The sequence below is a fragment of the Vanellus vanellus genome, assembly GCF_965231255.1.
Source record: "Vanellus vanellus genome assembly, chromosome: 2".
Lineage (NCBI taxonomy): Eukaryota > Metazoa > Chordata > Aves > Charadriiformes > Charadriidae > Vanellus > Vanellus vanellus.
The window spans coordinates 113,784,465-113,808,490 of record NC_138906.1 but is presented as its reverse complement, the minus strand read 5'-3'; the positions used below and the strand labels follow the sequence as shown (position 1 = coordinate 113,808,490).

Here is a 24,026-nt window from a genome sequence, read left to right as displayed (position 1 = left end):
TTATTTCCTAGTTGTTTTAGTGGTAGAGAGAGGAAGGTGCCTTAACAATAACATCAACAAAACCTGCTCCTGCTCATTTAAAGGGCTGTTTCCCTAAAAAGTTGAATTCCCTGGCACTAGTGGTACCAGCTGTAGGACCTGCTGAGTTTCATTCCTGCTGAAATCAATGGGAGGTGAAAACATCCAAGCAGTCAACTGTTTAAGGGATATGGTCTTGCGCTGATAATGTCTTCCATTTATGAGCCTGTTTGGTGCAGATAGCTTTACTCTCAGTAAGATCACAGCAGCACACAGTAAATCCACAGATAAAACCCCTCAGCCCTGGGTTTTATTATACTGTGCTTGCTGTTATCTCTTCTGTTTACTTGCATGGGTGACAGAGGGGGAAAGCACCAGGTGGGTCCTTGTATGATGCTGTTTAAAATAAGTGATGATGTTTTCTGTATTAGCGAGAACTTCAGATCCAGGCAATAGGTGAAATGAACGTGAAATCACTATTAATCTAAGTTAATTAAACATGATAGTTTGGTGAGAAATTTTCTAACACAGATTTAGGTTTACACAAACCTGTGATTGTCCATTCCCAGCCCTGCACGTCAATTCAGGAAATGAAAACCCCCAGTTTCAAGGGTTTTAGACCTCTCCTTGATGCCATTTAGTGTCCATGTAGATGTATGTTATCTACGTCTGTGTTATCTACATTTAACTGTAGATAACAAATAATGGCAAATTCCAGTAAATCTCAGTGCGCCCCCTTCCCCTGATGCCCCGGGGGAAGGCACACATTGTATGTGTCTGGAAGGGTGACGAAGGCAGGTTTCCAAAGGCAAATTGTAATGGCAGGCCTGCGCGTAAAGAAGATGCTGTTAGCAGCCGGCTGCTAATAGAAGGAGGCTGCCTCAGACCTTCGATGGTCATCAGAGACTGCTGATTTTACATGTTGTTGTTGTATCAACTAAAAAGGAACTGATAAGCAGAGGCAGGGTTCTCCTCGATAAAACCGCTAACGAAATCATTAGCCCCTGTCCCACCCGTGTGGCATTTCTTGAACCGCTCAAGGTTGCTGGTGTCTGGCCGCCTTTGGCCAGCGGAGAGGCAAGGAAGAGTTGTTTGCCTCTGGTGGTTGGTAGGTGACATACCCTGTATTAGGGCTCTGCTGATTTGGAGCAAAGATCCGGGGCCATGAAGCTGGTTCCCATTTGTTAGGGGAAATGTCTGTATATAGCTGCTCCCTGAAACTCTGCTTCCTTCCTCTCTGTCGCCTGTTGCTGCAAGAGAGAAGGGATCAGGCTTTCTTTTCTCCAGGACTGAAGTTTTCAGCCGGTGTTTCAGTTGGCACTCATAATTTATGTGGGGTTTTTTTTCTTCCTCTTTCGTATGAAATACAGTAATAAGTTGCAGGTGAGGTAGTTACAAATTGCAGCAGGAATGTCTGAACATTGAATTGAGTTGCTTACTGAGCTTGGATGGGTAATTCAGCCCTTTTATAAATTTTCCAGGCAACTGCTGGACATTTTTTATATAACTGAAATAGTAAACTGAACACCAAGAGCCATTTCCTCAAACACTGTACCTAGTTGATGTGCATATAGTTGGGTGCATAAGAGCCACTGCCTTCATTTAATAAAAGAAAATTACTTTGTTGGGATTTGTAGGCAATCTGTAATATGAAACTATGATGTTTGGATTCGATTACCACTTCTAGACTGGCTGGAAGATTTTGAATATCTTCTATGTGGGGACAGGTATATAAATTCCCCCCCTCTCCCTGCCCCCACCCCAACACGTGACACTAACAAGCCTGTATTTTGATGTTATGGCTCCTAATTATGCGGTTTGACAAAGGAAGAGACAGTGTTGGAGTATGAACAGACACTTGTGTCAAACAGCAATTCAGGTCAAAGATTATCTCCTCGTCATACCACTATTTTGAGTTTCAGCTGCTATGAATATATGTGGGGAAAGTTCGCTTAGGAAAAGAATTTGGTTTGGAAAGAATAACACAGAATTGTTTCTCCATTTTTCACTGCCAAACTGTACTCAAAAACAACATTTGTCAGGATGCTGTTGCCTAACGTGTTTACTGAACTATGAAAGCCTCAGGTTATTTATGTATTTAGTCTGAAAATTGAATTTAGTTTCTCTCATCACTGCATTGCACAATGATGATGAATGATATTTAACCAGATTGTTATGCTGGTATGTGTGCATGTGGCCTATAGAGATAACAGCCCCTGCAATCAATACTTATTATCATTGACAATGTGAGGTACAGTGACTTGCGAGTTACTTCCTTAACACTTATCCCTCACTTAATCTTTAAAGTTCAGGGCCAATTATCAGGATTCCTAAGCAGATACTATTCACACAGATTTTACTGTATTTTAAATAGGAATTTATCTGTGTGAAGAATAGTATCTCGGGTGGATTTTTGTGACTGTATTTTGAGATAGAGTGGGTAGGAAAAGGATGGCAGCATGCAGATGTTAAAAGGTCTCCCAAGTTTGTGCAGAAAAAAAACTCTGACCATTTAAGTTGCTGAAATCAGGTATTGCTCTCTATAAAATTGCATAGGCATTAACACAGGACTTGCATTTTTTCTTTGTTTTTTGCTTTGTTTTGGCTTTATTTAGCTCCTCCCTGTTGAGGTTTCGCATGCTGGAGAGATCTGCTAAGTTTGCTCTTGGTTCCTACTTTGTTGGGTGGGGGATGAGTGGTGACCACCACCCATCTGTGGCACCACAGTAGGAATTTTCCCATGGTAAATTGGGGCTCTCGTTTCCCCTCCTCACCTAAAAAATAAAGTGATGAGCATGGAAGTGGTACTTCAGTATTGATGGTGGTGCTCAGCTGGGAAATCAGCAAGCCAGTAACAGGGAGAGGTTATTAAGGTGAATTGGGGTGGTGGGATTGAAAAGATGGGAGAGCATACCATGGAGCGTAAGACAATATGCTTTCTTACAACTTACAGGGCATCTGGCAGGGTATGTTTACTTGCTGGACTGTGTTATGCCTTGGTCAAGAGGATCCTATGATTCAAAGATCAGTAGAGAGGAAATAGTGGCATGATTCTTGTTTGGGCAGTAGTGACTCTATATAGAGTCCCACAGCTATACATCTCCTAAAAATGAACAACAAAAAAAAAGTCCCTTAGAGACGTACAACATTGATGATACTTTGCATGCTTGGGTGGTTTTTTCCTTTCACGGTACATTAATTTATGTGTGGGATATGGACATTGCTTCGCAGCTGCCTTTGCTACGTTCACACCCCTCATTGTCACACAGGGCTCCTAAGGTGGTAACAGCAGTGGGAGATGCCCATGTTTCCAAGGGAAGGTACTCAGGCACTCTTCTTCTTTCCATCTTCATCTGTCCCACCTGTCTAGTTCTTGTAACTCCATCATGCAGTCCTCTTTCCCTCCTTACCCAGGCTCTTGGTTCCCAACTCACTTGAGCAATTTAGCCAGTGCTCCTTTCTCCTTTCCTGCTGTCCCCGTATGGCCAAGTTGACCGTTTCCGTCTCCCTTAGTGTACCAGGAGTCACCAGGTGGTGCTATTTCCCAAATAAATGCCCTCCTTTGCATTGCAGCACAGCCCTTGGAGAAGGGTTTTGCAGTGTTTGGTTTTGTGATGGAGCTTTCTTTGGTGGGCAGCTCTGGCAAGTAGCGAGGAGTCTTGCTTCTCACCATGCGTTCAGTCTTGAGTCAGTTTTTTTGGAGCAAAGTTGTTCCCTGTGACTTAATCAACCAGTGCCTTACTCGACATTGAGGTCCCGAAAAAGCTGGACTGCTTCTACACAGCTTGGGACCCACACCATTGTACTCAAAAGCTGCTTTACTGTAGTGTAAAGCACAATCAGGTCTCACTAAGGATATCCTCAGGCTTCCCACTGTTGGGTCCCCCCGACCCAGTGGGAGGGTTGTTTTTTTTTCTTGGTTTTTTGGCATGTGCTGCTACTCCAAAGGAGGCTTGCCTGTGTGACTGCTCCCTTGAAAGGTGCTCCTCTTGTTTCTCCTTTCGTCCTCTCGTCTTATTAGTCAGCTACGTTGATACCATCTTATTTGCAGCTGCTTTTTATAGAGATCATGCTCTTACTTGAAACTGTAAAGGCTGTTGAAGAGTTCAGCATCTTAAGCGAATCGCCAATGCCCCCAAAAGCCACAATTTGAAATGAAGGAACGCAAATAAACACCAAGTTCCCGTTTTCCTTTTCACCAGCCAAAGCGCTTCTTCCTCCACCACTGTCCCTACCACACTCTGTCAAGGGCCTAAGAAACTGATTGATTGAGATTCTGCTCTTTGATTTCAATTTAAAATCCTCCATTTCTCTCAGCAGTTCAGCCACTGCTCTGGGTTTGATAACTTGTGTGGAGAGGGGAAGGAAACGTGTAAGAAAAGACACAGAATTAGCTGGAAATTTGATGTCGGGAAGCAGTTTCTAAATAATATTAGTAATGATTGAAGGCTGTTATCTTTGTCGTCCACGCTCATGCTAGCGTGGCAGTGTGGTTAGCTTGCACTTTGTACAGTAAGATGAAGTGATTAAGCATAGATGTTTGAATTAGAGTATGGGTTTGGGTTTTTGTGTGACCAAAGTAGATGAGCTTTAAAATTTGCCAAGTTGGGCGTTCTGCAGCTAGGTTGGCTGCAGAGTTAATTTGTTGTTATTATTTTTTAATGTATTCTACAGCGTTGCTGTTCTTGAGTCATATTGCAGAGAAAGGAACTGAGGTAGCTGGAGTACTGACCCACAGGCTATGTTTTCTACATCGGTCGCATTTCTGTTTTGCCTTATGGTTTTACTTATTTATTTTTATTCTATTTGAGTTATTTTAAAAGAATGGCTTTGAAGGAAGCTTTGTTCTTTTGCCTCCGCAGTCCCCTGTCTCATAAATAAAGATCGCTTTATAATTCCCAGGCCAACTTTACACACAAAAAAAGAGTTGGCAGGTTGTGGAAGAGCAGCATGGTTTGTAAGCACTGGGTGAGTAAATGTACAGCAGCCATGTGGGCCTCTTCGTGATTTCTTGAGTAGCAGATAGTTTAACTGGCTGCTGATCCTGCCACCCACTGCTAGTGCAGTGTAAAACAGGGATTTGTTCCTTACTGCCGATTTAATGCCATGTCAGTCACTGGACTATGTGCGAAGGAAAGATCCTTTTCTGACTGTGTCATCTTTCCAGCACCGTCTTGCTTTCTTTCAAGGTGACAATGTTCCTTCTCTTGAGTACCCACATTTGGAGAAACCTTTCCACACTTGGAGTCAAACCTTTAGCTGAAGTTAATGGAGTGCCTGCTACCTGCCAGAGGAACGACAGCACTTTGGGCAAATCCTTTTGAAAACCAGGTGTTTGGGGAAGAGAGAGGAGGGAAGGTATGGCCAGTTTGCTCATCTCAAAGCTCTTCAGGCTGCAGCTGCGACTCTCCATGCTTCTCACTCAGCGTGAAGAGCTTGAGATCTGGCTGTCCTAACTGGGGCTCCAATATCTTGGATACACTCTAGGAGAGACTTTGGTTTCATATAATATTACATATACAAAGAAATGAATGTCTCTAGGAAAGTGAATTTATTGTGAGCATAAGCTACTAAACAGACGTTACCTGCTCTTTAGTCTGTCTCATCTCTGGCCAGGCACATAGCTTTGATAGGATGATAAAGTGGTTTTGGCCGTCCATGCTTGCTTTTGTACTTTATGGTTTGGTGAGGCCACAGCGTTGATTTGGGTCTCTGGGCACATCTCTGACAAAAGTAGATAGATGGAGATACCGTAATGAATATTGTGGTCGGGGGATGGGGGAGGGCTGGAAATATTCTTTTTTCCCTGTAAGAGAGGAACGGATGCAGCAAACTATTAAAGAATGCGTATTTTTACCTTGGGCATCAGGGGGTTTTGTCTCTAAAAGATTAGTGGGCTGGGATCTGGTGGAAAGCAATGGAACTGTGACAGTGAATATGGAGAAACTTACTGGCTCCAGAGAAGCCTGCAGGACAAGTAGGACTGTGTTCCCTGGCTCCAAGTATGGCAGATATCAGAGCAGCTATGCATGCCCAAGCTTAATTCTGCAGGAGGATGTGTGTGAAAGGAAACCACATGCTGAATAATTACTCTGGTAAGGGAGCCCAAACCTGGCAGCAGGCATTTGGCTTCGGCGGCTGGTTGGGAATGGGAGAGGTGGAAAGGGCTGCAGACACATCCAGCTCTGAGCTGAAGAAGACGGGCAGTCGCTGTATGTGTTTTGCTAACCGATGTGGACTAAAGGAAAACAAATCAAGAGAAGGAATCAGATGATACGTTATACATTCAGAGGTGTTATTGGGTTTGTGTGGCCAGGTTTTGGTAGCAGGGTGGCTACAAGGGTGGCTTCTGTGAGAAGTTGCTAGAAGCGTCCCCTGTGTCTGACAGAGCCAATGCCAGCTGGCTGCAAGATGGACCTGCCGCTGGCCAAGGCCGACCCCATCAGCAATGGTGGTAGCGCCTCTGGGATAACATATTTAAGAAGGGGAGAAAACCAAAACCCTGTGCAACAGCAGCCGGAGAGAGGAGTGAGAACATGTGAGAGAAACAGCTCTGCAGACACCAAGGTCAGAGAAGAAGGAGGGGGAGGAGATGTTCCAGGCGCTGGAGCAGAGATCCCCCTACAGCCTGTGGTGAAGACCATGGTGAGGCAGGCTGTCTCCCTGCAGCCCGTGGAAGTCCATGGTGGAGCAGATATCCACCTGCAGCCCGTGGAGGACCCACGCTGGAGCAGGTGGATGCCTGAAGGGCTATGACCCTGTGGGAAGCCCACGCTGAAGCAGGCTCCTGGTAGGACCTGTGACCTATGGAGAGAGGAGCCCACGCTTGAGCAGGTTTGCTGGCAGAACTTGTGACTGCATGGGGGACCCACGCTGGAGCAGTCTGTTCCTGAAGGACTGCACCCTGTGGAAGGGAGCCACACTGAAGCAGGGGAAGAGTGTGAGGAGTCCTCCCTCTGAGGAGGAAGAAGCAACAGAGACAATGTGATGAACTGACTGCAACCCCCATTCCCCATCCCCCTGTGCCGCTGGGAGGGACGAGGTAGAGAAATCGGGAGAGAAGTTGAGCCTGGGAAGAAAGGAGGGGTGGGGGAAGGTGTTTTGAAGATCTGGTTTTATTTCTCATTATCCTACTCTGGTTTGATTGGTAATAAATTAAATTAATTTTCCCAAGTTGAGTCTCTTTTGCCCGTGATGGTAATTGCTGAGTGACCTCTCCCTGTCCTTATCTCGACCCATGAGCCTTTCGTTATATTTTCTCTCCCCTGTCCAGCTGAGGAGGGGAGTGATAGAGCGGCTTTGGTGGGCACCTGGTGTCCAACCAGGATCAACCCGCCACAAGAGGCCGGACAGCGTTAAGCCTTGGCCAGCAGATATTTTTCTGTTTTAAAATGGCTATTAGGAATATACAGGTGGTATTGAAAATGCATATAAATACCAAACAAATAAACTCAGAACTTGACTATCTTTTAAGGCACTTAAATGATTCTTTGTCACTGTGCTGTCTGAACACTTTACAACCATCACTGATTTAAATCCCCATAATGCTGTTACAAGGTAAAATCAAGTAATTATTATTTTCATTTAACAGCTAGTGAGCTGAGTGATAGAGCCAAGAACTCGTGCTAAATACAGTGGTTGCAGCACCAGGAGGAAGGATTGTATTCCAACAGAACAGGACTGACCTGGTTGGGGGTAGAAAAATGTCTCTGAGAACAAGCAGTGCATGTCCTACGTATAGAGGGAATTAGAGTTAATCTAATTCTAATGTGCACCAGAGCAAACCCCCTTATTTTGTAGCTAATTCGTGCTCCACAACACCAGCATTGGCCTGAAATTACACTAGCAAGTGGTGTGTAGGGTGTTTCACTGCGGGAGAACTGACACAGACCATCCTAACTTTATGGGAGTAGTATACTGATTGACTTAAAAGATACCAATGTTACCACATATTATGAGTTTAAAGAAGGGTGTATGACAAATACAGAAATACAGACAGGGATGTTCTTGTCGGGTTCATGTGGACAGATGACCAAAAGAATTGTGGTGGGTCCTACTGAAGAAGTGGGACGCTGCTCCCCCTAAAAACACAGTTGCATTGAGATCCATGCGTTTGTGCTTGGGATCTTCCAGTATTCAGTGGGAGCATTGCTGTTCATTCGGCAAGTACCCTTCGCTCAGGAAGGTGCGTGCTAGCACACTGACACTACTGGAGACAAGATCTGGTTCTAGTTCTTCCCTTTCAAAAACTTGCTCTGCAACTGTGCGTCCCTCAGGCCTTTGCAGAAACTCCTTGTACATCACTGGTGGCATGAGACTGTGTCTGATGTTGTTTGGAGCTCTTGTTGCAGAAGTATGTTGCCAGGCTTGGTGATGAAGAAGGTCAAACAATTAAAGGTGGTGGTGGTGAGGTAGGGAGGAAAAAACAACAGACCTCTCGTTTGGTAGAGGGCCTGTCCAGAAGTTGAAAAGCCATGCTGCCCTTTTGGGAAGCAGGTGTGCCCCTGGGCCGGTTCCATAGCTGGAAGGGGGATCCCAGCAAACCAACAGGAAAAGGATCTTGCCCAAGAATCATGTTGCTCGTGGGGGAAATCACAGAATCACGGAGTTTCAGAGTTGGAAGAGACCTCTAGAGATCATCTAGTCCAACTCCCCTGCTAAAGCAGGATTACCCAGAGCACATTACTCAGGACTGCATCCAGGCGGGGCTTGAAAACCTCCAGAGAAGGGGACTCCATGACCTCCCTGGGCAGCCTGTGCCAGTGCTCTGAAACATAATAAATAATCTACTTCTCATTGTACAGGGCTGTAACGAAAATTGGAATTTACAAAAATAATTTGTGTCCTGAACAAGACGTGTATTGTTTTGACCACAGAAATGAGGCTTCAGAGCACCTCAGCCCACATCCCTCTGGTTCATGCTGAAGCCTCAGGCAGTTTTGTGTTGGTGAAGCAGCTGAGAGCCAGTGTGTCCAGAGCTGCTATTGTATTTTCATGTGTGCACTTATGGAATGGTGGGATTTTCTCACTTGATATGTCTTGCAGATGGAAAAACTGAATACAGCACGAAGCTATTTGCACTTCTTCCTAGACACCGCTCTGCAGTGCATGGCTGCATTTTCGCTGGGACAAGCCTGACACTTGGCCTCTTGGCAGGTTCAGCTCGGTCCCAGGGGTGTCTCTGAACCCAGGTCTGCTGAAAGGTATTTCTCGTTACAGCAGTGTTTTCAGACAAGTAAGTGATACCCAAATACAGGGAAGGACGATGGACGTGTTTAAGGCTAGCAAAAAGTTTATTGGGTAGAGTAATTCTTGGATTAAAATATTGCCCTTGGGAACTGTGATCAGGAGTCTGTTGTGCATAACTCTTCCTTGTATGTTCATATGGTTGATAAAAATCCAAAGCCAGTTTCAGATGCTCTTCAAGCCGCCTGCTACAGCCTTCCAGAGCAGCTGTAACTGGATTAGTAAGACATGGAAAGTATTGCAACGCTGCCTGCATCTGATCATCTGAGTAATGATTAAAATGTTAATGGCGGGCACGGAGGACTAAAGCAGGCTGCAAATTGCAAAGCTTTATTTTGTTGTTTGGCTCGTTTCTTTTTTACCTCCATTGGAATTTAAAAGACAGCCGTAATCCTGTACTCAGCCTTACCACATCACGTACCTTTGGCTTAAGGACTGGCATCTCTGAAAGCATTGAAAATGCAGGTCGGATATCTCGGAGCTGCATGCCAGACCTTGCCCGAGGAGTGATGTTCCTCCTAGATACCAGGCTTGACCAGAGCTGAGCATACGTTTCTGCAAAAGCCCAGTGATACTTTACGGCACCAGCCTAGCGACTTGTTTGATGATAGGTAATAAAATGCAAACCGTCTAGCAGCGCTGTGATGTGATTATGCTGCTGTGAATTTTCAAATTCCATCAAAGTCCTGCTGAGGATAATGGGAGTGGGCCAGGGGGATTCAACTGTAAATCAGAAACTAAAGTGCGGCCAATTCTGACAGTGGAAAGAATGGCTATTTTAATGCACAGGAGCTGAACTGCCAAGTCAAAGCCAGCTGCACTTTACAGAGATACTAGAATGAAAGGTCTCTCTGCATTTTCATTTTTTTGTAAGACTCATTGATTATTTTTCTTCCCCTAAAGTTTAAACCATGTCTTTCTACCTCAGATTTGCCTGGCCAGTTGCAGAGATTTTGAGTGCCTTCTTTTGGTATTTAAAATATCAAAGGCATTGATGATAAAGGACAGTTTTCTCCTTTTTGGCAACTTCATACTGATTCAAATGTTTTCATCTGTACATGTTAATTACTCCAACATTGGAAGTTCTGCACTGGGCAAGGACCTCTCCTTCCTCTCTGCTGTAGTGCTGGCAGGAATCAAATCGGTGTAACAAAGAGGAGAATTTAGCTTGGGAAATCTTGAGCATAAACTGGCTCCTGTGTCATTTTACAGTTAGTAATGAACTAGCCAAGAAGTTTGTCCGGTGGCATGAATATGTGATGGGCAGCCAGGAATTGTTTCTTCTCTTAATAATCAGGAGCAGCCAGCTTCCTCTCTGAGCAGATCCTCTTCCAGGAGAGTGGCACAGCTTTTTGACTGTACCCTTGTTCTGTATGTTTTATTGAGGCTTTTTTTTTCTTTTTTTTTTTTTTTTTTTCTTCTCTCCCCTCTCTGTGTCTGAAAGATGACACAAGGCAGCTTTATCTCAGCGGAAGGTACACTGAGAAGATCATTAGCGAGCCAAATTTGACCATGGTTGTTACTGGCGCGTGCACTTATTGCACCTCTTGATGCTAACCTGTCTTGAGAAGGCTTCAAAACAGCTTGCTGATAGGCTCCAGTATTGCCTTCTGCCTGGAACCCGGGTTTTCGTTGGTGTGAGCAGCTTTGTAATTCCGACTGTATGCCTGATGAAGAAGCGATGCCACAAGAGGCTGCCTGGGGGTTACGCTAAATCAACCCTGGCCGTATGGGTTGTGCTTTTTTTCTCTCAATCAGGGATCCTCAGAGGAAGGGCTGAGCTGCCAAATGCTCATGGTGCCTTTGCCGTTAGGGTGGTCAGCAGGTCAGCTTTTGGGGAGCCCCAGCGCAAACAGGCTCTGAGGGGCAGATGCGTTCCCGCTGTGAGGTGCAGGGGTGTCCTGCAGAGTTCGGTGGAAGCCACATGAGCCGTGGGATCAGTTTCTTGCTTATGGGAAAGGATAAAGACTTGTCACTTCCAAATGTTTCTCATATTACTATTGAAATAACATCTGCTTTAACTGCTCTCTTTGAGCACTTGGTATTAGTACCATCCAGGTTGGTAGAGCATGATTGTTCTTCCGATAGGTAAGGCTAATGCATGTTAAACCCAGTCAGTTTTAATGAGACCTCTGCCTGTAGGTCGTGTCTCAATGAATCTTGGTTATTGTGAGAAATGCTTTGGAGAGACAGACATTTTTAATGTGTAAAAATTTATACAAATCGAAATACCCTGGATTGAGTCCTGGCTTTGTCTAAGCTGATGGGAAAACTTCCATCCTTCCGAAGGAGCCCTGTGTTGGATCCCTGTTTTGTAGACATCGGTTCTCCGTTCCTTCTCAATGCAGATTTTTGTGTCACCCGTCTCCAGGGTATCTCAACTCTCTTTTAAAGCTGAAATGGGAAGTTAGTCATGAGATCTGTGGTGGTTACAAGCCAGATGTTCTTTTTTTTCTCTTTCTTTGCAAGTGGGAGGACAGAAGGCAGTTTCTTCAGTATGTTCATTCTTAGTGTGTCATTTCCTCATGTGAAGTGCTGTCTAGTATTCTTGTTTTATTTGTGTTTCCAAAATCCTAAAGTCATAAAAGGATTTTTGCATGGTTTATCTAATTTTACATATATTTAAAAAGTGTTAACATAGCACAGAAAGATTCTGCATAGTCAAGAGTATAAAAGCTCTTGCAGCAGTGTGCATAATTATAGGGCTGCTGTTTAGTCATCAGTCACGATACGTGCGGATTTTTTTGTGAATTCAACATTTATTCCATTTCAGATGTAAAAAGAATTTACATGAAGAGTTTTGTTTGCTCAGCACAATAGGGCTTGACCCATCTGAATCTAATAAAAGCTATTATAATATCAAGGCTAAAGACTAACATCCTAATCAGGGATGTGTTTACAGGGTAGTATAGTTTCCTTCAATTTGGAAAAGTGCCTGGAGGACTGGGCCCTATGGTTCTGCAAAGATATAAATGAGACATCCAGATTTAAATTAAAGAGCTAAATTTTTCTGCATTAGGTTTTTATGCCAGGATAACTGCATCTGGAACAATGGACAGAGGAATATAGCAACTGCCTGTTTATAATGGGAAAATGGTTTTCTTTTTCAGTATATTGCTCATATTGAACTTCTGCTTTTTTTTTTTTTAATCTTCCTCTATGCTGCTGCACATCAGCCAGAAGAAATCAGTAGCTCAGTTGTTGTTTGCCTGCAAATCAGTTGTCAGCATCCTGTAATTCTGCTGGCTTGAAATTCAGTCTCATCTCCTCTACAGTAATGTGAGACGAAAAGAGCCAATTGGGGTGGTTCTCTGCGAGCAGGAGTGTGGGTGGAAGCACTGTTTTTTTTGTGGCATGCTGCTTTCCATTCTGGTGCTCTTAAAATCATAAATCTATGGGTAAGGGATTTTAGAAGAACAGAGAACGTTTCAGGGTTAAAGTAAAAATCAAGAATTAGTCATGCTTGCATTGGTTCCTTGTATTTATCTGAAACATCGGATAGGGCTTCAGATTCCTGTATCCATTTTGCTGACCAGTGGGAGATTCTGAAGTTGTAGCTACTTCTTCTGGTGAACTAATAGTGGTTCGCTTACTGTGTATTACATTTCTACTCCTTTCCTTCCTCCCCACCCCACCCCATTTGCTTATCTCAGTACAATGCAGTTTATAACTGATATTTTGTAAGTGTGCTATGAGACTTATGAAGAAAGGAGGAAAGCAAAACATGCAGTTGGTCCCATGAGTGACTCATCAAATGCATCAGGAACATCTTGATTCAGAATAATTATTTTATATTTATTCCTTTCTTGCCACTCCTTTCATGGAGTGGTGTGCTCTTGATCATGATGAGTCAATTAGTGTAGTGCTGAAACCCTTGGATTTCCTATGGATAAGGGTTTTTGTGAAGAATTTCAGGATCTGTTTCTTAAAGTGCAACATAACTCCTGAAGACATATTCTCAGTTTCTGAAACTTGTTCAATCCACTCAGGTCAATAACCGCTGTGACCTTTCGCATAAGCCAAAATGTTATTCCTTGGTGTATGTTTGATGTTATATGTACTCCAATATGGTGTAAAACAAAAAAGAACACATTAGCAGCTGTAAAAAGCTGGCAAAAAGCAGAACTTTGAGAACTGAAAAAATAAGTCATCTGCATGCCTTTATGTTACCCAGGCACGTGGCTTGACAAGTCTGTTATAACCCTTTGAAGAAAAAGGAGGAAAACAAGGATGATCATCCCCATCAGGTGTTAGAAAAATGGATGTAGGTAGAGGAAGACCGTATAGCAAAGGACAAGGCAGATGGCAGCAGGAAAGCGTTGTACAGCCTCAGCAAAGAGGTTTAATTTCAATGCGTTGCTGAGAACTGAATGCCTTTTCTACTTCTTTGAAGCAACCATGCTTTCCTTGACTTCTGTGAGATGGACCTGAAAGGCAATTCCCTATTGTCAGTAAAAGATAAGGTCTGATTAGCAGTAAAAGATTTCTACTAAGTTTTCAAGTTGTTGTATAATGCTCATGAGCCGTCACTCACTTTGCTTTTAGGCAGGTGAGCGTTTTGTTTGATGGGTGCGAGTATAGTAACATGGACTCAAAACTGTCTAAGTAGTTTAAAATCCTGCGATGGAATGATAATCACTGTCTTAAGTAGGAAACTTTTTCTTTTTTACTTCCTTCCCCTCTGTGATCTAATTATACTCTGGTAGCCGTCCGTTTGTATCCTCTAGGCAACAGAACAGAAGCTGAGACTGCTTGTTTCAACGGAACCCCTTGGTGCAGTAAATTGCCCAGATCCTGGAAAGCACTGGCCACTGGCTGCAACAGCTGCCCTCCTAAAGACGGGTTCATATGTGGTCCAATTCCATTGGTTTCACTGGAGTTGCACCAGGGGTAGATTTAGCCCTCTCAGTAGTCCAAGCAACCCCAGGAGAAAAGTGAAAGAATGTCTTTAAGCTTCTTGAGGGCTCTTGGTGTGCCTGGCACATATTTAAGTTTAGCCATGCTCGTTGCAAGAGGTGTGAGGGCAATAGAAACTTTTAAAGTTCTTTTAACGGTAGTGTGAAAAATTAGTAAGAGCCAAGAACTGAAAGATGAAGAGGTAGGAGCTTCTAGGAGAATGAGCTGAGCTTTAATCCATGCTTGTGGATGTCATGTCCCTGCCAGAGACTGGGCTCCTCTTGCTGAGAAGCTGTACTTGTGGTTGTCCTTCTGAGTGTCCTGTCAAGGGAGCTGAAGGAAGTAGGTGCAACTAAAGCGCCACTGGGTGATGGGAATCAAGGTCTAGTTTCGAATACGGTGGCAGAAACTCTGTCCCCGCAAGAGGGGAGTGTAATTCCTCGCACCCTGTGGCCAGGGGGTGGTAGTTCTGGTTTCTCCACAACATTTAAAATCTGGAATAATAATGAGATTCTCGGTTTCAGCGCAGAGGAACTTTTTTTTTTTTTTTTAATGTGTTCTGCCATCCTGGTCTAGTAATTATACAGAGATGTCAGCTGGAATCGATAATGAAGGCAAAATTTGGGAATAGCAACAGGATGTGTTGCTGCTATTGATCAAAGGCTATGGGCTGGTTTTAAACACTGCTCCTCTCTTTGATCTTTTTTTCCTATTGATTGAACACAGTAGATAAACAACCGTCTGTGTAGCATGAGCATTTATTATGGCTTTTAAGCTGACTAAGGACAGCTTTGAATTAAGTATGAGAGTTTAAACGATGGTTTTCTAATAAGTGCTGTCTATAAAGACTTTGCTTGCGATGGCGATACAGCTTCATTTAAACATAGTGAAAGGAAATCTTAACTACAGGCAGTCTTTTTCCTTCATATTCAAAAAGAAGATAAAATATTGCAAAATTGATTACAGGAAAGACAAAGGCTTTTTTCTTTAATGTGTAGTTATATGTGTAGTGCTCTGAACAAACTGTATTCTCTTGTCTTGGCACTTTTCGAGAAGTTTATGTAAAATAGTCAAGTGTCTTAAAATGAGGATACAAATGGAACTACCTGGTGCAATCTGGTAGTCCTGCAATCACTTCCAGTGAAATGAATAGAAGACTTTCCATTGACTTTTTAATGAGTTAGATTGGACCCTGGACTGTCATTGTTAATGTCTTGGAAAGGTCAGGATCGATTTCCTGGCATCCTTTTTGTCTCTAAGGAGGCTCTTTGCAATTCTATGGGAGACGTAGCGATATTTCTATTCCTCTTCCTTGATAATTTTCTGTATAATTTAAGTTCTTCTACCTACCATCCAAGGCTTTGTGGAATAACAGAGACAAACCGAAAAACGTTGCGTTTTGGGGAAGCTGTTCGTATCTTAAATGCCTGAAATAGTATTTCTGCATAATGTCAAGCTTCCCCCCACACCAAGGTTATTCTGAATTTTATTCCAGTGCTGTACTGCTGTTATTTTTCCTTACTGATTGGGGGGGCTAAAAAAACCAAACTGTTCCTGCAAATGGAAGCAGCCTGCCACATTGCAGTTTACAGAACAAGTTGTGTTGCCTTTAAAGTAATGCTGTTTCACCGCAGTCCAGTAACACAACCTGCAGAGGGATAGCAGCACATCTCTGGGGATCCAAGTCTTTGGGTTCCTGCCTTTTCACAACCACCTGAAGCCTCTGCAAAGTTTCCACCAAGCAGGCTTTTTTTGTCTTGCCATGAAAAGGTTAGTTCCACTAAGTTACTGCTGTCCATGTACTAAAAAGTTGGTGTCGGTAATCTGTTTTGGAAGGGTGTTTTGGGCTGCCCTTGCAACAGGCCCAAACAAAACTGTTTCCCTGGCTTCGTTGGGTTAATGCACCATGTGTTTGAAAGCGCAGGATTTTCTTGCATAAGTAAATGGCTATGCTTAAGGTACCGCAGTCCTTGCAATAGGAATATAAAAATCCACCTGAAAAAATACAAGGCTTGGAGAGAAGGGGGTATGGGGAAGAGGACCAGGGAGCTCCGTTCACAATGCTGACATTTGAAAAGCATAATCCATGTGCTCGCTTGTCTTTTGAAATGTTTTAGCCTGCCCCACTTGCCACTAGAGAGGATTTAATTTCACAAATAGTTATTTGGCTATTTCTTCAGGTGAAGGATTGAAGTATCTGGGGTGTCTTGAACTCACTGTCATGCTTTCCTTTATTTTCAGGATACTGGGGTTGGGAAATCGAGCATCGTTTGTCGATTTGTCCAGGACCACTTTGATCACAATATTAGTCCTACTATTGGGTAAGTACCATGCATAATATCTTTTTTCTTCTATGTTTTTTTAACTCGCTGCCCTCTGCTGAGCTCCTTTATTTTGCTTACTGTCAAGGCTCTGAATACTGCATATATTTTTTTTTTCCTCCAGCTCATCGATCTCACTCAACTCTTTACTCTTCTTTAATCGCTTTCAGCTCATGTTACCTGTTCAGAGTCTGGGGCTGCCCCAAACCAGGTCTACTCTGCTCTCCCTGTTCCGGGAATACAGAGGGGCCCTAAACTTACTATATTGCAGCATAGTCGATTATGGAGAGGCTGACGGAGTTCTGCCATCTTCCTCCTATGAATGGTGTTTCTTGAAATAGCCTCTTTTCTGGGGCTGTCCAGAACCGTCCTGTATTGACTTGTGTTGTGCATGGCCATGACTTCCAGCTGTTCTGTTTTTTTTTCCTTCACCCATCTTACACCAAGAGATCCTTAGATGTCTTTCTTACTCAGCTGGTGTCCTTTTCTTTTTGTCTTGTCAAAAGCTTCCCACTTTAGATTGTGTTTTGGTCATAGGACCTTAGGATTAAAATCACTTTAGTTCCCACTGGTCAATGAGGTATCAAATCTGACCCTTGGAGGTTAAAGAACTGGAACCCCACAACCCAAGAGGCTGTGATCTGCACAATGATCAGGGCACCCCATAGCTGAGTAATGGCAGGAGAGTCATGGGGAGCCCTTAACGTACCCGCGTTATATGTCCTGCCAGGCTGGGCCGGAACATGGACAGTGTCTGCTCCCAGGTGTGGACATGCTTTCTTCTATGTTTAGGACATGTCACATTATCCTGCCTTTCTCAAAATAAGGACAATGTGATTTAAACTAAGTATAATTAATTCATACCTGTTCTTCTTTAAAAACTTCAACAACCCCATGCAGCGCTACAGACTGGGGGCAGAGTGGCTCGAAAGCTGCCTGGCAGAAAAGGACCTGGGGGTGTTGGTGGACAGCCGGCTGAGCATGAGCCAGCAGTGTGCCCAGGCAGCCAAGAAGGCCAACACCATCCTGGCCTGCATCAGGAACAGTGTGGTGAGCCGGACTAGGGAAGTGATCATCCCCCTGTACTCGGCACTGGTGAGGCCTCACCTCGAGTACTGTGTTCAGTTTTGGGCCCCTCACTACAAGAAGGACATTGAGGTGTTGGAGCGTGTCCAGAGAAGGGCTACAAAGCTGGTGAAGGGTCTGGAGGACAAACCTTATGAGGAACGACTGAGGGATCTGGGGTTGTTTAGCCTGGAGAAGAGGAGGCTGAGGGGAGACCTTATCACCCTCTACAACTACCTGAAAGGAGGTTTTAGAGAGATGGGAGCTGACCTCTTCTCCCTGGTGACAAGTGATAGGACAAGAGGAAACGGGTTCAAGTTATGTCAGGGCAGGTTTAGATTGGATGTTAGGAAGCATTTTTTCACTGAAAGGGTTATTAAACATTGGAATAGGCTGCCCAGAGAGGTGGTGGATTCACCATCCCTGGAGGTGTTTAAGAAAAGGGTAGATGAGGTGCTTAGGGACATGGTTTAGAAGTGGTGGTGTTTTTATCAGGGTAGGTTAATGGTTGGACTTGATGATCTTAAAGGTCCCTTCCAACCTCACTAATTCTATGATTCTATGAAACTTCCATGTGTCCGACCATCAGAAGCCTATTAATCCTGTAGTTTATTTTAATTCCACATTTTTTTCTTTTAACATCTTAAGCACAAATCTGCCAAGTCCAAGATTACCTGGAAAATTTTAAAAATTCTTGGTCTCATGGGAAAGGAAGTGAATATGTAATGGTCACAAAAGAGTAATTTGGGTGGGAAGGGCTGATCTGGCTTGTGTGTTAGAGCTGTTTTAAACTGTCTGTAAAGGACTGGTATTGATTGCTGTGTGTTGTTCAGAGGGTTAGATGATATCTTCCAAAGCTGTGCCTTCCGATGCATGAAGGAGTCTCAGCTGGAAGTTGCACAGCGAAGTTCCAGGACAATTTTGGACTCCTGAATGTAATGAATAGAGAAAAATGGACACAGAGAAAGGAAGCATGTAATGAATAACATTACTTGACTGCAGGACACTTGTTTGCAGTGAAGGAATTGATGGGAACTCGAGTGGTTCTCTACTTCGGAATCATCAGCAGCCTTTTTCCCCAAGTAGTTGCTGTTGCTAAGTAAATGCCTTCTGCTCAAATGGAAAAAAAAATCCTTTAATTTTCATAATTATGGTAACAGAGGCAGTATATTGTTCTATTTAAGCATTAAAATGTGAAGGTTAGCTTGCACACAGCTGATATTACTTGTCCATATAGATAAGGTTTTTATTTTTATTTTCTTCCAAATTAATCAAATGTTTTAAATATACATCCTTGCAACCTACAGTAGCTGCTGCGGCTCTAAAGTTCCTGTTTTTGAAGCTGTAAAGTTGTTGCTTAATGCTTTGAGGAGGAGAATGACAACTGAAAACACACACCCTGAAAACAACCGAAGAAAATGCTGCGCTTTTTTGCCTTACTTAATATTTTTATAAGCAATGCAGCATTGTTAAATTCAAGCAATCTGCAGATGGCTGTAGAGGAGAGATCTCTGGTATATCATTCTCAGGAAATGTTTTGATCAATCATATGTCATTTGATGCCATTTGGTGCTTTTGTAATGACAGAGCATTGTATATCAAATGCATCTTTGTGAGCCGGGAGAAAAAGTTACCACAACAGAAATTGTTCAGCAGTGTCCGGAAAGGGTAGGGGGAAAAAAAAAAGTCTACCAGAGTTTGGCAGTCTTTCCTAGTCAGCTTTCAATTGAAATGCTGTAGTAGAGAAATAGCCTATAAATTTGTGACCCTCTTTCCTAAAAGAAGAAAAATCACACTGTGAAAAGATAGGCCAATCGCATTTCCTACAAAAAAGGGGGAAGAACTTTTTTCCATTTGTTCACCACGTGCATTCCAGCAGGTGACTTTTCTGTTCCCTGGTGACCCAGTCTCCTAGGTTTAACTGAAAACTTGCACATTTGTTGCCTGGTATGATGCTGACTGATGCCTTTTTCTCAGGTCCGTATCGCCAAGAAGATAGAGCTAGCCAGCAGCAGAAGCTACACGTGAGCTGCAGGAGCATTTGTGTCCCTGGGCCCATGTGCAAATGCCCTCTGAACCTCAGAGGCTTTTCCCTTCTTTTAAAATACATGTATAGGTATAATGTATTTTATATGAGGAAAGGGAGACACTCACTGTAGGCGTTTTATCAAGGTTTTGGAGTTTTCCCATATGCAGTCTAACCCAGCAGAACTGACTAAAGTCTATAGGTTGCGTATTCAGAGCGTTGGTCACGTTATGAATTTCTGCTGCTTCCTTCTTTTTAGAGCATCCTTCATGACTAAAACTGTACCTTGTGGGAATGAGCTTCATAAATTTCTGATCTGGGACACAGCTGGTCAGGAACGGGTGAGTGTTGCTTTGCAGTACGTCTGTGTTATCTCGGTCTCTTTTAATGTGTTGGCATATTTGTCCTAAACCTTTCATCTTCAGAAGATCTTGTAAGTATTAACCTACTGAATCTTTGCAAGGCTCTGTGAAGCAGGTGGTCAGCAGTCACCAAGTATACAGGTTCCCATTTCACAGGTGGGGAAAATGCAGAAGCAGGCTGACCATACCACTTACCTAAAAAAAAAAAAAGCCTGCTGTGAATTGTCAGCCACTTTCTTCAAGACAGCTCAGGCAATGCCCAAGCAAGCTCCAGCTCTAGCTCCCCTCTGGTTTCATCGGATTTACGTGTTGCAGCTTTCGTTGGCGTTGGAAGGCACTTGACTTCCAGCACACAGGCTGGCGGGTGGTCTGAGCTTAAGCGGTGACTCTGGGGTTGTCCTGAGTTGGGACATTGAATATGGGTACGGGTTGTGTCTGCTGTTACTATTTTGGAAATTAGCACCAGCAACCTGAACCACTTAGGGTTTTTGTCTTGATTTTTCAAGTGTGTGAAGTGAATTGCTCAGATTAAGTAGCTTTTCCTTTGGCTTTTCAAAAAAGCCACAGTGGAGTTTGTGGGCATTAGTTCACATTGACTGTATGTAAGCCTGATTGGTCATTTGTTTCTTTTAATAGCCTCAGTGGCAGTAGTATGCAGTAACAGGCTGTAGAACTGTAGAGTTCTCTTAATATATGGCCACATTTATCTTGAGAAGTTTGAAAGAAATGGAAAACCCCATGCACGTGTTATAAAATGTCTTCAAACTGTCTGTGAAATTGCACTGTTGCTATTGATAGAAGAATGTAGCTGTGCTCATGTCAGGTTGGGGTAAAATGAGCTGTTTCTACAGGCTGTAATGTCAGTCCTGATACATCCCACTTTGTTCTCCATACCTTGTATGTGAATGGCAGGCAATGAAGATTTTTGCTCTTAAGTGCAGGAAATGCTTGTGCTTTTATTTACAATGCGCAGCATGCTGTAAAGTGGCCCTGATGAAATCCGTTCACTCTTAGCAATTCAGTATGTTATTTATGATGGGAAAACGGGTCTTGAAAAACATATTTGAAGCACAGCATAATTCCTTCCCTTGAATCTTCTTTCTTCCATTTCTGCAGGGTCTGGAGCTGATAACTGGCTAATTATTGCAAGAGGTGGCAAAGGTTCAGTTTTCTTTCCCGTGGTTTGAGTTTCCTTGCTTATCCTCTCTGTCTTTCCTCTGCTGCCCTGCTCTGCTTGCTTTTTTTTTTTTAATTTACCTCTTCAGCAAACAAAACTCAGTTCCTGACATTTAGATATAAGTATTATTCTATTTTCCCACAATCTTAAGACTCTCAAAGCTTTTTTTTAAAGTAGGTGAATATTAATAAAGTTGTATTTACTGAACTAAATGATGCCTCATTTGAGGCAGGAAATCTGTGACTGAGCTCTGACTTTTGGACACAAAATCCATCCTTCCTATCTAGTCCCTTATGTTTCCTCTCAGGTTTTTTTAAGCTTGTCATTTTTCAAACATCTGCTTTCGTTTTTTTTTTGTGTCCAACAATAAGGAGCAGTGGCCACCCTTGCTAAACCTTGCAAGTGGCCAACCTTGCTAAATTGTTCAGAATCTATTACAGTTAAGTTATGTTACAGGTTTTCATGTGTAATCACGAATTATAACCTCTTTAGGCTAGGGACCATCTTTTTCTTCTGTGTTTGTACAATGTATTCCCAATCCTTCACTAGGACTCTGGGAAACGGGGGTGACAAAGTAAACTGAGTTGATGGGTATTGAGTGCTAGCTACCGAGGCAGGCAAGTTTCCCAAGGTGAGGTCCATACTGTTCCAGGTCTTTCTCTGTCCTAGAACATCCCCATTTTACAGGTAAACACGTGATTCTTCTCAATAGATTATTCACTTTAATTTGGATTTTTGGTTACTTTGTCTTGTTTTGCTCCTTCTGATCTGCTATTCAAGAACAAATGCCTCCCCCTGTTAACTTTTTTTTCATTATCCTCTGAACAACAGTGATGACCCAAAGCTTCCAGCCTACCCCAACCTCTGGGCCTGTTGCTTTTTTTCATAGTGTACTAATGAATGTCTTCCGAGTGGGTGTTTCTGGTTTGAAAGTTGTTGTCTTTCCCTTGTTCTTTGCAATTTTTGTTGAGGCTTTATATTCCACTCCTAAAGTCTGGAAGTTTCGTCAATGCCCCTATTGTCTATACTGCTGATAGCAGTGTTTAGGACTTCCTGTTCTTTCAACATTGGCTTCATTTGGCTTCATTCTCCTAAACACGATGCCAAGCATAGGACTTGCATGTGCTTATTCTGGACTTGGAGCACTCTGTGCTTCCCCAGCTGTGCCAGGTGTTGCTGTGTCTGTGTACTGATGTGGAGCCTTCACAGCAAAAGAGCCCCAGGTGAGATTTAACCGAGTCATAGAATCATGGAATGGTTTAGGTTGGAAGGCACCTTAAAGATCATCTAGTTCCACCCCCCCTGCCATGGGCAGGAACACCTCCCACTAGACCGGGTTGCTCAAAGCCCCATCCAGCCTGGCCTCGAACCCTTCCAGGGATGGGGCCTCCACAACTTCCCTGGGCAGCCTGTTCCAGTGCCTCACCATCCTCAGAGTGAAAAATTTCTTCCTAATATCTAATCTAAATCTACTCTCTTCCAGTTTGAAGCTATTATCCCTCGTCCTATCGCTACGTGCCCTTGTAAAAAGTCCCTCTCCAGCCTTCTTGTAGGCCCCCTTCAGATACTGGAAGGCCTCTATAAGGTCAGCCTGGAGCCTTCTCTTCTCCAGGCTGAACAACCCCAACTCTCTCAGCCTGTCTTCATAGGAGAGATTCTCTGATGATCTTCGTGGCCCTCCTCTGGACCCACTCCAACAGGTCCATGTCCTTCTTATGCGTTACTTATGCCTTGAAAGTTAAACTCAGACCTTAACCATGGTAGAGGGGGCAGGCTGAAACAACAGCAGCAGCACTTCTGTGCTCCTCGTTCATGAGTTTCTCCTTTTTAATGAGTTTTCTCCTCCTTTTCCGTGAGTTTTTCTGGGCAACAAATTGGGAAACTACCAGTTTGGAGAGTGTATAGAAACCGCTCTTACATATCTTAGTCACAAGCCCTTGTTTAAGCAGTGCTCTGTGAGAGCTGTTGTGCCTCCTGGCCACCTTCTGTCAGCTGGGAGAAGCTGGAAATTCATATGGCTGCTTCTGGAAAGGAGCTGTGTCCTCGGTGCTTGGAGAAGCCAGCTGGAAGCACTCAGCACCCCCTTGAGGCGTTAAATCAACTTTCAGATAGCCACTTGTAACTTTACAAGCCTTTAGAAGTGCCGGTCATTGTTAGGTTTAAAAGCTTGTAGGAACACCTGAGTTTATTGAAGAACATTAATATACAGGCCAGACAGTTAGAGGTTGGTCGTGGAGAACAGGTAATTTCTGATTCATATGGATAGTAGATACAATATTTTATTTCTTTTGTGTCAGGAAACTTGGAATTGTAGGCATCACAGAGAAAGAACCAGAACTGCCATTTTGTGGGAAATAATGAGTAAATGTCACTTCTGCAGAATGACAATAATGCAGCAGAAGATGGAGTTCAGAAGTGTTTCTGTCATAGCCTTAATGGGAGCAAATGCTCAGTGTGCTTCCCAGAGGAGACCCTGGAAAGGGGTACATGGCTCTCCAGCAGCTCTCGCTGTGGAAAATTCACATTGCACTTGATTATAAAAGGAGAGAACGTCTTAATCCTTTTATCTTGGTTTTTCTTTTCCCTTTTTGGGTAGGGAGAACCTTAAACTGGCAGCACACTTAACAAAATCCCCCTACTTTTCTGTGCCTAAAAACTGGTCCCTGCAGACCCAGTTGCTTTGTGTCGGTGTGCTATCAGACAAGCTCGCTTTATTCTGTTTCTCAGAGTCACTTTCCCTCCACCCCACTATTTTCCAAAAGTCACTTTTTTCCCATCAGCTTTAAATTGTTGCCATGGACTTCAAGACTTAAATGCATGACAATTATGTTATTGTTAGCAATGATTCCCTCCCCTAAGAAGAGTCTCTTCACGAGTTAGTTAATGATGTTTTTATTAGCATATATTTTGGTTCA

At 43.4% G+C, this 24,026-nt stretch overlaps 1 protein-coding gene across 1 annotated transcript in view; it reads left to right on the top strand.

The window, feature by feature from the left end:
* Positions 1–24,026, top strand: part of RAB31 (RAB31, member RAS oncogene family) — a 69,010-nt gene that overhangs the window by 11,858 nt on the left and 33,126 nt on the right. The window contains exons 2-3 of the mRNA XM_082479529.1: positions 16,402–16,481; positions 19,832–19,913. Coding sequence (XP_082335655.1) covers positions 16,402–16,481; positions 19,832–19,913 — 162 coding nt within the window. The remainder of the gene's footprint in view (positions 1–16,401; positions 16,482–19,831; positions 19,914–24,026) is intronic.